At 45.0% G+C, this 15,000-nt stretch overlaps 1 protein-coding gene across 2 annotated transcripts in view; it reads right to left on the bottom strand.

Annotated features, from left to right (window-relative positions):
• The window catches only part of sgcz (sarcoglycan zeta), an 83,537-nt gene that overhangs the window by 11,867 nt on the left and 56,670 nt on the right, over window positions 1-15,000 (bottom strand). For both annotated transcript variants that reach the window (XM_030788188.1, XM_030788189.1), the window contains one exon: window positions 3,126-3,249. In XM_030788188.1, the coding sequence (XP_030644048.1) occupies window positions 3,126-3,249 (124 nt within the window). The remainder of the gene's footprint in view (window positions 1-3,125; window positions 3,250-15,000) is intronic.

Raw genomic sequence — 15,000 nt, 5'->3', positions numbered from 1 at the left:
GATTTCCACTGGCATAACATAGTACAGTCATGCGTCGCTTAACGTCCACGATGCGCTCTGTGAAACAGGACGTTATGTGATTTGGACATTGTGCGGACACCAGACCATAAACTTGGCTGTTGCATTCGTTACGTGTGATACGTCTTGTTCTCTGAACTCTATTAACCTCATGGGACCGTGGACGTATATGTGGTCAGACATTGCCCAAACGGTCGTTATGTGGCGCCCAACTGTATGTCACAAAAAAAAAATTCAAGCCCTCTTGTGCGACATTTCATACGCTCTTGGGGGCCCTCTGGTGGCCACAGGGGGGGGGCGTAAGCAGGCGCTTAGTTCACATATGCGTCGGGTAAGGTCTGACGGATGTGTCACCACAGATTTGGTTGTACGTGTATATTTACTTAGCATGTCTCACCGGCAGGCCTGTTTACACAGCAAAATCTCTCAAGTCCAACGTAGTAATGACTCTAATGGAATAACCACCTGCCATCAGTCAGAAGCAGGAACTGGGTTTTTTGGCAGAAGTGTGTGTGGCTGACTGACGGAACAAGCATAACTCACACACCTGTTTGGAGCGAATTAAAGATGACGCAAAATCAGATGAGAACAGCGTGTTGTCACATCATACACGACAACCTCATGTTGTCATCGTCATCATCCCCGTCGCCAATAACGACACTGTTTACATCGCTAGCCTCTCCCTCACCACCACTATCATCACCATAAATCTCCTCCACCTCCTCACACCCTTCAACCTGATCAAAATGACCTCATCTTCATCTTCCTCATCACCACCTTCATCGTAAATCTCCTCCACCTCCTCACACCCCTCAACCTGATCAAACTGACCTCCTCATCCTCATCTTCCTCATCATCACCACCATCATCATAAATCTCCTCCACCTCTTCACACCCTTCAACCTGATCAAAATGACCTCCTCATCTTCATCTTCCTCATCACCACTATCATCATCATAAATCTCCTCCACCTCCTCACACCCTTCATCCTGATCAAAATGACCTCCTCATCTTCATCTTCCTCATCACCAGCTTCATCACTGTCGTTCCCATATTCTCTGTCACGAGATGAACTATTCTCATACACATGTCATGACGGCGTTTTCCATTCTCCATGTGGGAGCCATCTTTAACCGATGAAATGAAATCCGTATTAATCCATGTATCGGAGAATATCCATTGATCCAGACAAGGAGGGGAGAAGCTCGTCTTTCCATCCCCGTGGCGGAGACACAGGGCTGGGCTACACCCCTCTGTCAGCTCTCATTCACTCTGATTTTCATGGAGAGCTGAAGAGGCAATGAGACTGCTACGTCTCCCCTATGTACAGATCTAATTCTCCTCACTAAAGCTCCAAAGTTTAAGGTTGTCGTCTTTTAAGTGCCAACTGCCGACAGCACCCATTTCACTTTAGGCCTTAGTGTTGATTGCCTTCACTTCTCTCCTCCAAATTAAAAGAAAACCAAACCTCCACCCCCCCCACCCCCACCCCCACCCCCACCCCCACCCCCCGCCCCTCTCCCCTTCATTCCCTCTGTTTTTGCCTTCCTCTCTTTCCGCATGACAAAAAATAAAGAATTTTAAAAAGGGAGAGAGGCTATGACAGAGCGCAGGGTTAGAATATGTATGCGTTATAAATTACCCAGCTCATCTGGAGAGAGAGAGAGAGAGAGAGAGAGAGAGAGAGAGAGAGAGAGATCATACGTGTGAATCTAACACAGAGACAACAGAAAAGTAGGATGATTCTGTCTATACCAATTCATTCTGCATACACTATATACACCGACTTCTCTTTGACTTTACCGTCCAAATTCTGTGGAGATTTCTAGGCATCTGTGTAGACACAAAAATAAGAGAGCAAACAGTTCCTTTTTTGGAGAGGAGTGACAGGACAGAATGATGTATGGCTGCAGCTCTAGGAAGTTAATTAAATAGTGTGCAAAGTTACTAAAGCGAGGCAAAGGCTGAAAAGAGAGAAAGAGAGAGCGAGAGATCAACATGCCTGTGCTAATTTGAGAGGAGGAGAGGAGAATCAATGTCGCACGGGAAATGTCTGACCAGTCGAAGTGCCCTTGACAAGTTTTGGCGGATTTCACACAAGCTAAACACAAGTACTCAACACATTTACAATGTAGGCTGGCAGACTTAAAGAAAGAGAGAGAGAGAGACAGAGAAAGAGAGAGAGAGAGAGAGAGAGAGAGAGAGAGAGAGAGAGAGAGAGAGAGAGAGAGAGGGAGACAGAGAGAGAGAAAGAAAGAGAGAGAGACACGCATCAGAGCATGAAGAGTATCACCAAACAAACATTTTTAAACCTCGTCTGAATGTTTCCTGAGTAAGAGAGAACATAGAGCCACATTAAAACTGATAGAATGTAGAGTCATGTGAAAACTGACAGAATGTAGAGCCACATTAAAACTGACAGAATGTAGAGCCATGTGAAACCCGACAGAATGTAGAGTCGTGTTAAAACTGACAGAATGTAGAGTCGTGTGAAAACTGATAGAATGTAGAGTCGTGTGAAAACTGACAGAATGTAGAGCCACATTAAAACTGACAGAATGTAGAGCCATGTGAAAATCGACAGAATGTAGAGTCATGTTAAAACTGACAGAATGTAGAGTCGTGTGAAAACTGAGAGAATGTAGAGCAACATTAAAACTGAGAGAATGTAGAGCAACATTAAAACTGACAGAATGTAGAGCCACATTAAAACTGACAGAATGTAGAGCCACATTAAAACTGACAGAATGTAGAGCCACATTAAAGCTGACAGAATGTGGAGTCGTGTTAAAACTGACAGAATGTAGAGTTGTGTTAAAACTGAATTAGCGTCATCTACTAGAACATCAGAATCAGTTCACTTGTGTTTTTTTCTCCTGCTGTGTCATGCAAGACAAAACAAAGAAGGTTCAGATTTCAGCGAGTGCGGAGCCGAGATCCTGCGACCCTGGTCGAATTTGCTGCTTTAATTGCAGTTTCATGGTTTGACTGAGTGGGAATTGAAAGAAGACAAGGTGACTTTGCAGTAATTGAAAGCTCTAGGTTGCTAATGAGCCTGGTTGATCCGGGCTAGCTCCCTGAGTGCTAATGCGCTAATAGGGTCTCACCTCTCCCTCTGAAGACTCCAGGGTGAGGTCTTTTCGGCAGGTGGCCTTGAACTCACCCACCCCGGCATCTACCTCCACCCCCTTGGGCGCCTCCAGCGTTAAGGTCCTGGTGGGAGACTCCAGCCTACGGCGACAGGTAAGAGACAAAAGAGGAGAGTCACAGTGAGAGATTTACTTGTTGAATTAGGAAAGATTAAAGTCAAGGTAAGTCAAGCACCGTTCAATGCAACCAGGATTCTGACACAATTAAATCAAAGTGAAATCAAACAGGACAGGACAAACAGGACATGACATTTAATGATCAGAAGAAATAATGTGATCCCATTGTCTCAGCACTGAGACACATGAGGGGAAACTGTAATGCCACCCCCCCCCCAACCCCTCAAAAACAGCAACTCACAATTGCTCTCTCTCTCTCTCTCTCTCTCCCTCTCTCTTTCTCTCTCCCTCTCTTTGCAGTGGACTAAGTGCTCATTTGCTCCAGTGCTACACTAGCTTTAGGTGGTGTAACTGACTGCAGCTGGACCATTAATGACTTGACAGAAATGAATATCTTGACTTAATGATGCTCAGTCTTTTTTCTCCACTCCGCTCACTCATAGCGTCTTTGCCCAATATCATATCTCTGCAAAAGCAATGTTGCCCGTTTGAAAGGAGGAGTTCAGTCAAATCATTGATTTTCTGTTCTGGTTGCTTGTGACCAATTCAGAGCCCATAAGGAAAAAAAAAAGAAAGAAAAGAAAGAAAATCTTGATTTTCTTGACGATGTGTGTGTGTGTGTGTGCGCGCGCGCGCGCAGTGCGTGCGTGTGTGTGTGTGTGTGTGTGTGTGTGTGTGTGTGTGTGTGTGTCTGTGTGTGTGTGTGTGTCTGTGTGAGATTTTTTTTTAATAGAAAAGATATCGGATTCTGTCTGCTGTAGTCCTTATCAGGCCAATTCATTATTCCATGCCCGCTCCTCAGGAACATACATCGTGACACAGAGATGTGTCTTGACCTTCAGTGCCAAAGAGACAAATCTTATGCAGAGGAATATTTGTTAATGTGTCAAGATAAGCAAAAAATAATAAATCAACGTCAGAAGGTGTGATCTTCATTCATCAGCTCTCTGAAAGATGGGGAAAAAATAATATATTTGTTTGGGCAGAGCAAATATTTCTCAGGCAAAAGCATGAGAGAAAACTGTCAGAGAGCAGAGAAGGTTTGATGAAGGTAATGAAGGAATGTCTGTCCAGAGTTTAATGACAGACCTTATGATAATGGGAACACATGATTGATTTCTTTTTAAAGGGTTCCAGCCCTGTGTGGTAATAGACTTGGTCAGATTGAGTCTTCACAGAAAACAGCCGTGAGCAGTCGAGATCTCCTCAGTATCGCCACTAGGCTCTCTGTACAGGACACACCTGTCATCTACATACACAAACAACCGTTACACCCAGTGCCCAGACAGCACTGAGTAACACACTGTCAGTCATACAATAGAAACGCGTTACACTCACAGTGCCAGTGGAGCTGTAGATCTAATGAAACACATACGTTTATTTGATATGTCTACATTAATGTGGGGCTACATGTTAAAAGCATTGCCAACCCTTAACTCTTTATTCATTTATGTATTTCATAATGTGCTGTCGGCTTCTGACATGAGAAAACAGATGACAAACAAACACCGTCTGTCTGGGTTCTTTGGCTCCTGACTCCTCAGTGTGGAAACGCAGAGGGGGCCTGCACCATCACGATGACAGATTAAACCATAATCCAACTGGATGGACATCGGCAAACTCCACAGTGTCACACCACAGCAGGAGCAGACAGTTTCAAGCCTTCCTGACTTTTGTGACCACATTAAAAAAAGAAGAAGAAGAAGCAGAGGAGCTGGAGGAAAGGTCACTTTGTGTGAATCTGCTAAAGAACGCTTCATGAATCATGGAGATAGAGGGTTTGGGGCTGTAGAAAAGGCAAATCAAAGGAATTACTTTCCAAAGTTGTAAAATCTCATTCAGAGGTCCTTAAGACAGAGAGATAGAGAGAGAGAAAGAGAGAGAGAGAGAGAGAGAGAGAGAGAGAGAGAGAGAGAGTAACTGACGGGTGCCTTTGAGTGAGAGGATCTGAGTTATATAAAGAGAGATTGTTGTGTTTCAGAAACCCAGTACTTAAATCAGAACATCATCCTGATGGAGAACAGAGAGAGGAAGTCACAAGTGAAAACGAGCATCTGAAAAACATTAGTCGCTCAACTGAAACTGTTCGGTGCCCATGCGGGCACGCGTCGTAAACCTGCAGGGTGTGCCAACCAACGGCCCGTGGAACGGGACAGTGACGTTTGATAAATCCTTCAACTGACCAAAAACGACTTGACTTCCAGTCCGTGTCTCAGGTCTGAGGAGACTGTAAATGAGTCTGGCGGCCTGGGAGACAAAGCAAGGCCATTTCATGCACTCAGCCATGCATGGGCCATAATTTAACCAAGTCTGTGGGAAATGACCGTTATTACTCATCAGCTAGATTGGAGGACAGGTGACTGTCAGATAGTGTATTTTTGAGGGGGAAAGTGGAGAGCAGAGACAAAAGAAGGGAAAAATACCTGTCTTTTATTCTCATGCTGTGTGTGAGTGGTGTTGTTTTTGAGGAGTGAGTCACAGGTATTGCTGGAGAATATCTCAATGATTTATCTGTGTGTGTGTGTGTATCTGTGTGTGTGTGTGTCTGTGTGTGTGTGTGTGTTTGTGTGTGTGTGTGTGTGTGTATCTGTGTGTGTGTGTGTGTATCTGTGTGTGTGTGTGTGTGTGCGTTTGTGTGTCAGTAGCTGTGTGTCTGTGAGACACTGACAAACAGTCAGAGGTATTTCTCTCCTCTCGGGATGTGATGTGTTTCAGATTCCCTGTGTTGGTGTGTGTGTTTTGTGAGCTGCCAGTCTCCAAACAGAGGAGACCAATAAAGTAGGTGACCTGGAGTAAGGAGTCCCAGATGCCTGAGACACTGATTCTGCTGATGAGTAGAGAGGCAGACACAGCTCTGTGTTCCCTACTGACCTCTGACCTCACAGCTCTGTGTTCCCTACCGACCTCTGACCTCACAGCTCTGTGTTCCCTACTGACCTCTGACCTCACAGCACTGTATTCTCTACTGACCTCTGACCTCACAGCTCTGTGTTCCCTACTGACCTCTGACCTCACAGCTCTGTGTTCCCTACCGACCTCTGACCTCACAGCTCTGTGTTCCCTACCGACCTCTGACCTCACAGCTCTGTGTTCCCTACTGACCTCTGACCTCACAGCTCTGTGTTCCCTACCGACCTCTGACCTCACAGCTCTGTGTTCCCTACTGACCTCTGACCTCGCTCTCTCTCTCACCTGCCAACAGTCACCAGGGCTCTGTCTCTCACCTGCCAACAGTCACCAGGGCTCTGTCTCTCACCTGCCAACAGTCACCAGGCAACAGTCACCAGGGCTCTGTCTCTCACCTGCCAACCGTCACCAGAGCTGTATGGATGCTGCTGGTGTCAGTGCATGAAATGCCCCACATGCATTAAGTCGATTGACAGTCACAATCAAGTGGAAAGATACAGATTGTGCAGGACGTGTGTGATGGTCTCTCTGACTGACTGAAGCGGCAGCTTAAGGGTGAGGGGGGTAATTTGACATTTCAGATGAGTTAGGAGAGAGGTGACCCTGAAGATTCAGTCAGCATTATGAAGGAGCACTGGCCACTGGCGGCTGATCACAGATCAGTACGGTGCTGCACCCTGCTGGGCACTGAAATGCTACAGACCCAACACTCTGACCAGTCAAGCAAAACACTTTTCTCAGCATCTGAAAGGTCCAGTGCTGCTATCTGTCAAACTCAGGACCCTGGACCGAGGTGCACACTGTGTTTGATTTACTCCAGAAACATCATTTACAAAATCCTCAAAATGCTAACCCCTAGCATGTTGCAATTGAAAGTTTCCAGAACTGTTTTACGATAGGTTCTGTTTTTCTCTTTCTCTCTCATAGACAAGCACACACACACACACACACACACACACACACACAAACATGACAGTGAATGCGATCCCACAGTAAAACACGAAAGACGTGGAAAGTGAACTCCTCTGTTGTGTGAGTTTCTCTAAAGCTCCTCGGTGCTGAAGTGAGGAGGAGCGTCATCCAGGGAGCATCACTTGATCCTCACGACTCCCACTGAGAGCATCAGAGTGAGGCGCAGGAGAAGCTGAGCGGTGGGGATTTGTCTGTCTGACGACTTTTTCCTCAGTACTGTCTGTCTGACGACTTTTTCCTCAATACTGTAACTGTATCGTTTGCACCACAGATTTATAACGTCAGTGTCGGGTTTGTGAAATAGGGCTAGTGCTCTGAACCTAAGTATGAGCCTGTTACACTGTGAAACCTCTATCCTAACGCTCCAGGCTACATCCTCCTTCCTAACACCTTTAACCAGTTTGACCGGAGCTCATATGTGTCTTTGTATTACTCGACCCCACTCATCAGCACTTCTCATCCATTTGAAACGTTTTAACGTGAGGAAATTAAAGTCTTAGGGCTTCGTGATTGTGTCCAAAACCAAATAAAGAAGTGAACACAACACAATCCTAACAAGGCTTTTACAATCAATATAAACACCGTTAAGACTTGATTGTAACAACAGCAAAACGGGACACTTTTCAATGTGAAATGACTTCTTAAATAAGCTAACGGTATTGTTTACTAGCAGCCATGGTTCCTAAGCAACAAGGCAAGAGTGACAATCCTATAAAATTGTTGTAAACGTGCAAATATATGTAGAGTGAACTAAAAATAAACCCTTTCCCATGAAGAATAAAGACCAATACATACAACTGTGGCGAGAGCTGTTGCTCACTGACGCTCATTCGGACAACATATGTCACTAGTGTGTGTGTTATTTCCACTGAGAAGAGCAGAAGAAAACTCCTCACACAGGTCACGCATCAGCGGTGGATGTTGAGCTTTTAAAGATTAGTAATGAGTAAAACGTTCCTCAGAGCACTGGAGTCTGAGGACTCCACCGGCTCTGGTGCCTTCAACACACCATAACCTCTTACTTAAAACTGCCTTCACACAAAAGCTGATGTCAGGACAACGTTGTTGATGTTGATGTATACAGGGTCCGTGGAAGGGGAGCGATTAGCCGTAGTGATTTATGAAACTGACATAGTCACAATTTCCTGGCCATTTGAACTGTCCACACCGTCAGAAACAGAAGCCCTGACACTGACACCAGCTCTAAGCGAAAGCTCAGCTTTGTGAATCCTCGAGTCGCTCACACAGAATCTGAGGAGCCTGCGTCGGCCTGCGGAGCAAGACCGGCCTCCTTGACACACTCTCCAGACTGATAAATACCAGCGTCGACTCCGGCTTTGTCAGACACTTCATAAACGAGGTGAAACGTGGCCTTTAGCGGAGAGGCAGTCAGAGAGAAGAATCTCGTCCTATCGCGGCTGATGAGCGGCACACGGCGAGGCGCTAGCATCATCCCAGACACGCGCCATTGACCTTTCAAAAAGTAAGAGTGCTCCAAGCTCTGACACCTTCTCATAGCGAGTCAGGGACCACTCCAAGTCATTCTCCGAATTTTAAAAACAGACCCATAATCAAAGCCAGTCTCAGATGATACGAGAGCCGTTGGAAATTCTCAAGCCCCTTTACATGAGAGGGCTGAGAATCGTGAACCTACGCTTGTAACGAGTGATTGATTTGTCAGAAATGATTATGACTGTTGTCAAGGAGTCATCCGCACTGTCCAGTAAACGTTTGTTATCTAAGTTATGGAGAAACCCACCGCTGTGAAGCAACAATATATGAACATGAGGGACCTGCACATCTTTATGCGTGAGTTTTATGTGCTCTGGCGTGATGCAGAACAGGAACTGGGAGCAAAAAGCATAACTAACATCTGGTGAGATACCACACAGATTGTAGAACTTGAAGACACCATTTTCCATAAAGGTAATCTTTAATGATGCATTCAGGGGTTTCACACACTCACTGCTTTATCCTCCAGAAAGGTCATTCTGACGGTTCTTAGACACGCCACTGCTCACTGACAGACAAGAGCTTATGGTGTGCGTAAGCTCTTTAAATCAAATCTATCTGTCAAACAAGAAAATCAATGCTAAACGTCTGTGTGAGCTCCACTCCTCACCTTGGCCACCAGCGATGAGGGGGCGGAGAGAAAGAGAAGTGATTGTTTTCACGACTGAACCATTCGATGAAGGGAGTAATGCATCTCGCCCCGCTTATGTTAAGTACTGACACAGTGTTTAGAGAAGCAACACCCTGACCAACACGCCTGTCTTTTATCCAACTCGGTTTTTAAAAATGAGGACAAAAGAAGAACAGGAGAAAAGGTGAGACAGAGAGAGAAGGAAGGAATCTGATACTGGACACAAAAGGTCAAATGTGCTGCCATGTGACAGGGGCGGAGTACATGTTCCCATCCATTTTCAATCAGCCAATTAGATTCAAGTACACACTGAATCTGGTACAATCCCTCCCCTCCACTCCTCCCCACCTCCCTGACAGAGAAGCTCTTCACTCCTCCTCAGCCCTAAGCACTTTCTGAAGAGACAGAGAGAGAGAGAGAGAGAGAGAGAGAGAGAGAGAGTGAGAGAGAGAGAGAGAGAGAGAGAGAGAGAGAGAGATATGAGTGATGATAGCTCATTAAAATGAGGCCGGCCGTGGTGTTCCTCCACCATGCCACTGTCTGTCTGCACATAAGGCTGTGTGGGGAAGGTGGTAAGCGGTGAATTGGCTGAGTATACCTGGCCCCAGACTGCACTTCATAGGCCTTCCCAGTCCTCAGCGCATGGTTTGGCTGGAGGAGAACCTGACAGATGTCCGTAGTGCACAGTCAACACAAGCCCTGATTAAAATCTGCACGGAATGCAACCAAACCACAAGCCCCAGGAAAGAGCGGTCTGTACATACGAACCGTGCATCTCCTACCCCAGGAAAGAGCGGTCTATACATACGAACCGTGCATCTCCTACCCCAGGAAAGAGCAGTCTGCACATACCAACCGTGCATCTCCTACCCCAGGAAAGAGCGGTCTGTACATACCAACCGCGCATCTCCTACCCCAGGAAAGAGCGGACGAAGAGAGGACATTTAAGGGTGGCATGTGCCAGACCTGATGGTTTAGAATCCTGTGAGAGGGAGAGTAAGCTGATCGTACTACACTCGCTATTCCAAACCGGTAAAAACTATAAGTCTAACTCTGAACCCATCCATGTTTTCATTCTAAACTATACCCATAAGAAAAGCATTGAATATTGAGGGACAATCAAAGTTAAACTGAGATGGTACCACTATTATATATCATATAACTGCATTCCATGTCATTACAATATTATAACATCTTGTTATTAAGTAACAAAAGTGTAACTATCGAATACACATCAGCTTAGGATAAGCCTACCAGTTTGAAGCATCACCCTGTCTGTGCAACTGTGTGTGTGTGTGTCTGTGTGTGTGTGTGTTTGTATGTGTGTAAGTGTGTGGGTGTGTGTGTGCGTGTGTTTGTGTGTGTGTGTGCGTGTGCGTGTGTGTGTGTGTGTGTGTGCGCGTGTGTGCGCGTGTGTGTATGTGTGTGCATGTCTGTGTGTTTGTGTGTGTGTGTGTGTGTGTGTGTGTGTGTGCACGTGTGTGCGCGTGTGTGTATGTGTGTGCATGTCTGTGTGCGCGTGTGTGTATGTGTGTGCATGTCTGTGTGTTTGTGTATGTGTGTGCGCGCGTGTGTGTGTGTGTGTTTGTGAGTGTGTGTGTGTGCATGATGTACGTGTGTGTGTGTGTGTGTGTGTGTGCATGATGTACGTGTGTGTGTGTGTGTGTGTGTGTGTGTGTGTGTGTGTGTGAGTGTGCGTGTGTGTGTGTGTGTGCGTGCGTGTGTGTGTATGTATGTTTGTGTGTGTATGTGCGCGTGTGCGTGTGTGGATATCTTAAATAGCATTGACATAGGCTCTTCAGAAGGATGAAAGCTATACAATATTCTCCATCTCTCGCCTTCGACAGAAAACGCCAAAACGACGACGCAGGACCTCTCTCAGACATTCTCAGTGACCTCTCACTCAGCCCGTGACATGCCCTGTCCTCTCTGAATTTGCATATTAAATTGTAATTTGGGTCAATATCCATAATTACAGCTGGTTCTCTCTCCTAATCTCCTGATTACTGCCTTCTCAGAGTGACTAATTTGACTAATCAACGATGAATAAAAAATGAGGCGAAACTACTGAAGTATTCTCATCATTCAGTGTCCCATTAAATCAGTTCACTGCTGAATCAAGATGCTCTCTTCTCTCTGTGAAGGACACAAAATAAGAACAGAAAAGAGAGAGAAAAGAGTGAGAATGGGTAGAGGAGGAAATGAGTGCTGATGGGTGGGGCCTTCTCTCCTCCTGCACATCAGCACTAACGCTTTAAAAAAAAACTGAGAATACAGCTGTTGCTTGTATGAAATGCGGACTTAAACCTGACAATGCTCCAGAAGCGAAAACATCCAAACTCAACTAAACACCAGGACCTGAATAACACGGCTGAATCATAAAACACTCCAAAACCCTTTCCTCTTGCAGTGCATTATGGAACCTGTAGTATAGAATACTTTATCAGCAGCAGTGCATAGTGATCACATGATGTGGGGTAAACACATGAAAGCTATGAGAAAACCTACTTACACTTGCAGTAAATTGTTATTACTTAGAAAGGTATTTACATGAGATATGCATGCCCTGACATCCTGTTAATATTGCTGTCATCTTCAGGTGCCATACGTCATACAGAAAATTAAAATAAGGTGGAAAAAAAAAAAGAACAGAATGAATCTCCAGTCTCCAGTCCGGTGTTACGGTAAAACTCTCTCTCTCTCTCTCTCTCTCTCTCTCTCTGTCTCTCTCTCTCTCTCTCTGTCTCTCTCTCTGTAGGCTGTGAAAGAATCAGATGCCGAGGGGCAGGTTCTATGGGAACTATTGACCGGACTGAAGGTTTCCCTCAGTACTCTGGGCTGGGTTTCAGATGGGTCTGGTTTGGAATGGACCAAGCGTCAGCCTCAGAGCTGAGTGATCAATTCCCATCTTGTAGCTTTCACCGTTCGTTAGCAGAATTAGCTGACTGCTGTTGATGCACCACTTTCTCTTCTGTTCTCTCTCTCTCTCTCTCTCTCTCTCTCTCTTTGGTTTGTCCCAGATCTATCCCAGTCATACTGTAGAGTGAGGGAGGCGGCAGAGGATGGCAGGGAAGAGATTAAATGGCCATCAGTGGGGTTAGCGTCATGGGCAGAGATTAGCACCTGATTGAGCTCCTGGTGACAGAGCAGAGGAGTGAAAAGAGAGAGCAGAAGCAAAAGAGTAAAAAACCAAAAAAGCACAATAAAGAGAAGCGGCTGGTCATGTGCAGTTTTGTTTTCTGATCACTCATGAATAAATAACAAAACGAAAAAAAAGCTTAGACCTTCAAACCCTGAGGAGAGTATGGGACAAACAAACTACCACGTTAAAAAACAAACAAAAACAAACAAACAAAAAAAAAAAAAAAGGACTTAATTTATCCTGGCCTCTAATTTTATTGGATTAACAAGTACAAAAGCACTAACATAGGAAGGGACCACTCAAACCAGTTCTGGAGTGCACCAGTCCGTGACTACCAATTCTGTGTGTACGAATAAGATCATATATCCAAATGTTGTATGTATCATACAATATACAGTCTATTCAGGGGGCAGTTCACAGATGTTGAGTTTCAGCAGAGCCCTCCTGAGAAAATGAATCTATATCACACCCACTGCTATGTGCATGACAAAGAAAGTAATTAGCGGTAGACCGAGCTGCAGGAGGGTCCATTACACACATTTAGAGCACAGAAAACCCGGGGTTCTTTTGCACAGATCCTGCAGGTTAAGGACAGGACAAATGGAGTGAACTCGCCACGAGCAGAAAGAGCACAATGATGTATCGGATAATGAGCGGCACCCGCGTGCTCCGGGCTTAGCTTCTGTTTCTGTCGCGGATTAAAACTGAAGGCTACCGGAAAATGGGGAACCTGAATGGTCAGTAAATCCTTTCCTTAAGGGCAGGGAGGACTGAATAGAAATGTACAGGACTGAACCTCACACGTATGTGAATTAGAGTCACGGGATCAGGACGGTGGCGTGAGTTTCAGGAGAGGGATAATGATGATGACGCAAGAGTGGTTTTAAAGGGTCTCTGCAAATGTCAGCTCACCCTGCACCACCCTGAAGGTTCCATGCCGAGCGAACGGCATTCATCTGTGATTGAACGGAGCCCAGAGTAACACTGGCTAAAAAGCCATAGCATACGTCATTAGTCTTTAATGCCATATGCAGTCATTACATGTTTCATTTGTTTTAACAGCATAATTTGGCACTTTCAAAGAAGTCGGGGGGGGGGGGGGGGGGGGGGGTTTAAGAGAAGCTCCATTAATTTTTTTTTTAAGATACATGGAATCAAGGACAAAAAATAAAATAAAATAAAATAATAAATAAAGTAAATGTTTGAGGGTAATTATCGAGGTTCTCTTGCACTGCCTGTTAAGTTTAGTAGGAATTAAAAGACTTCAATAAAAGGACGATTGAGGAGAAAATGACTTTCATTCACTCATCATTTCTCTTCTCCCGACTGAACAGTTAACAAGGGAGGAGAGAGGAGTGAGACCTGGCCTAACGGAGTCACAAGCAGGCTAGTGCAGGATGCAAAAAACCATCTGCAGAAAAAGACTGACTGCTCAGAGACAAAGAGGAAGATGGAAAGACACAAGGAGAGAAAGAGAGAGAGAGAGGCATATGGCACTAGTGCAGTGTAACACACTTTCCTGGTTTAAATCAGCATAACGTGGTTTGCCAGCTATGCTAATTCTCGCATTAGAGCGAAAGCATATCCAGTGCTATCATTGGCATTTCTCCTCTGAAACTAGTTTTTGTTTGTTTGTTTGCTTGTTTGTTTGTTTTCTGTCAGAAGTGACAGTTCAGTTGTCAGTTGCCTTTTTTGGTTTGAATTGACTGTGTTGGCAAAAATAAATCTAGGAATAACTAAGATGTTATGGGGGATACTTCTTGAAAATTCCCTTGTATTAAAAGCAAATCTTCTAATTATAAGCATATCCCATAAACATATGCAGTTTTTGAATGAAGCAATGAAGCAGAACTTTTTGTCTGTGTGAGATTAATCTATCTGAGGAAAAGGTTAACCCACAGTCAGAAACAATTTCTCTCTGTTGGTCTCACAGTTTAGCATTCACCGTTAGCTCTAAAAACAGTCTTCCAACAGCATGTCTGTTTCTCTCACTGAATTCTCACCAAATCACTATGGACTACCCCACTTGAGCAAGGTCAAAGTTCATCTGTATGACTGTCCCACCTGAGCAAGGTCAAAGTTCAGCTGTAAAACTACCCCACCCGAACAAGGCCAAACTGTAGGACCACCTCACCTGAACAAGGTCAAAGTTCAGCTGTAGAACTATTCCACCTGAACAAGGTCAAAGTTCATCTTCAAAACTACTTCCCCTCAAAGTTCAGCAGTATAACTGTTCCACTCTTGCAGGGTCAAAGCCAAACTGTGAGTCCTCCCTTGTTGCATTCTCTGACAGAGACTAATGAAAGGAGTGTATTGGTGTTAAATGAGCTTACATGGAAGACACCCAGTAAAACTCAATCAAACACACTACTGCTCTATAAAGCCTGTCTGTCTCCTGCCTGTCTCTGAGCGAATACACTCTGATAACTGAGCCTTAGAGTCCCTGTGAGTGACTGCAAAGCTACACTCACTCTCCTCTATAGTCTACATTCACTCTGCTCTATACTCTACATTCATTCTGCTCTATACTCTACATTCACTCTGCTCTATAC

This window comes from Chanos chanos, chromosome 11 (assembly GCF_902362185.1).
Source record: "Chanos chanos chromosome 11, fChaCha1.1, whole genome shotgun sequence".
NCBI lineage: Eukaryota > Metazoa > Chordata > Actinopteri > Gonorynchiformes > Chanidae > Chanos > Chanos chanos.
This window is presented reverse-complemented; position numbering and strand designations above follow the sequence as displayed.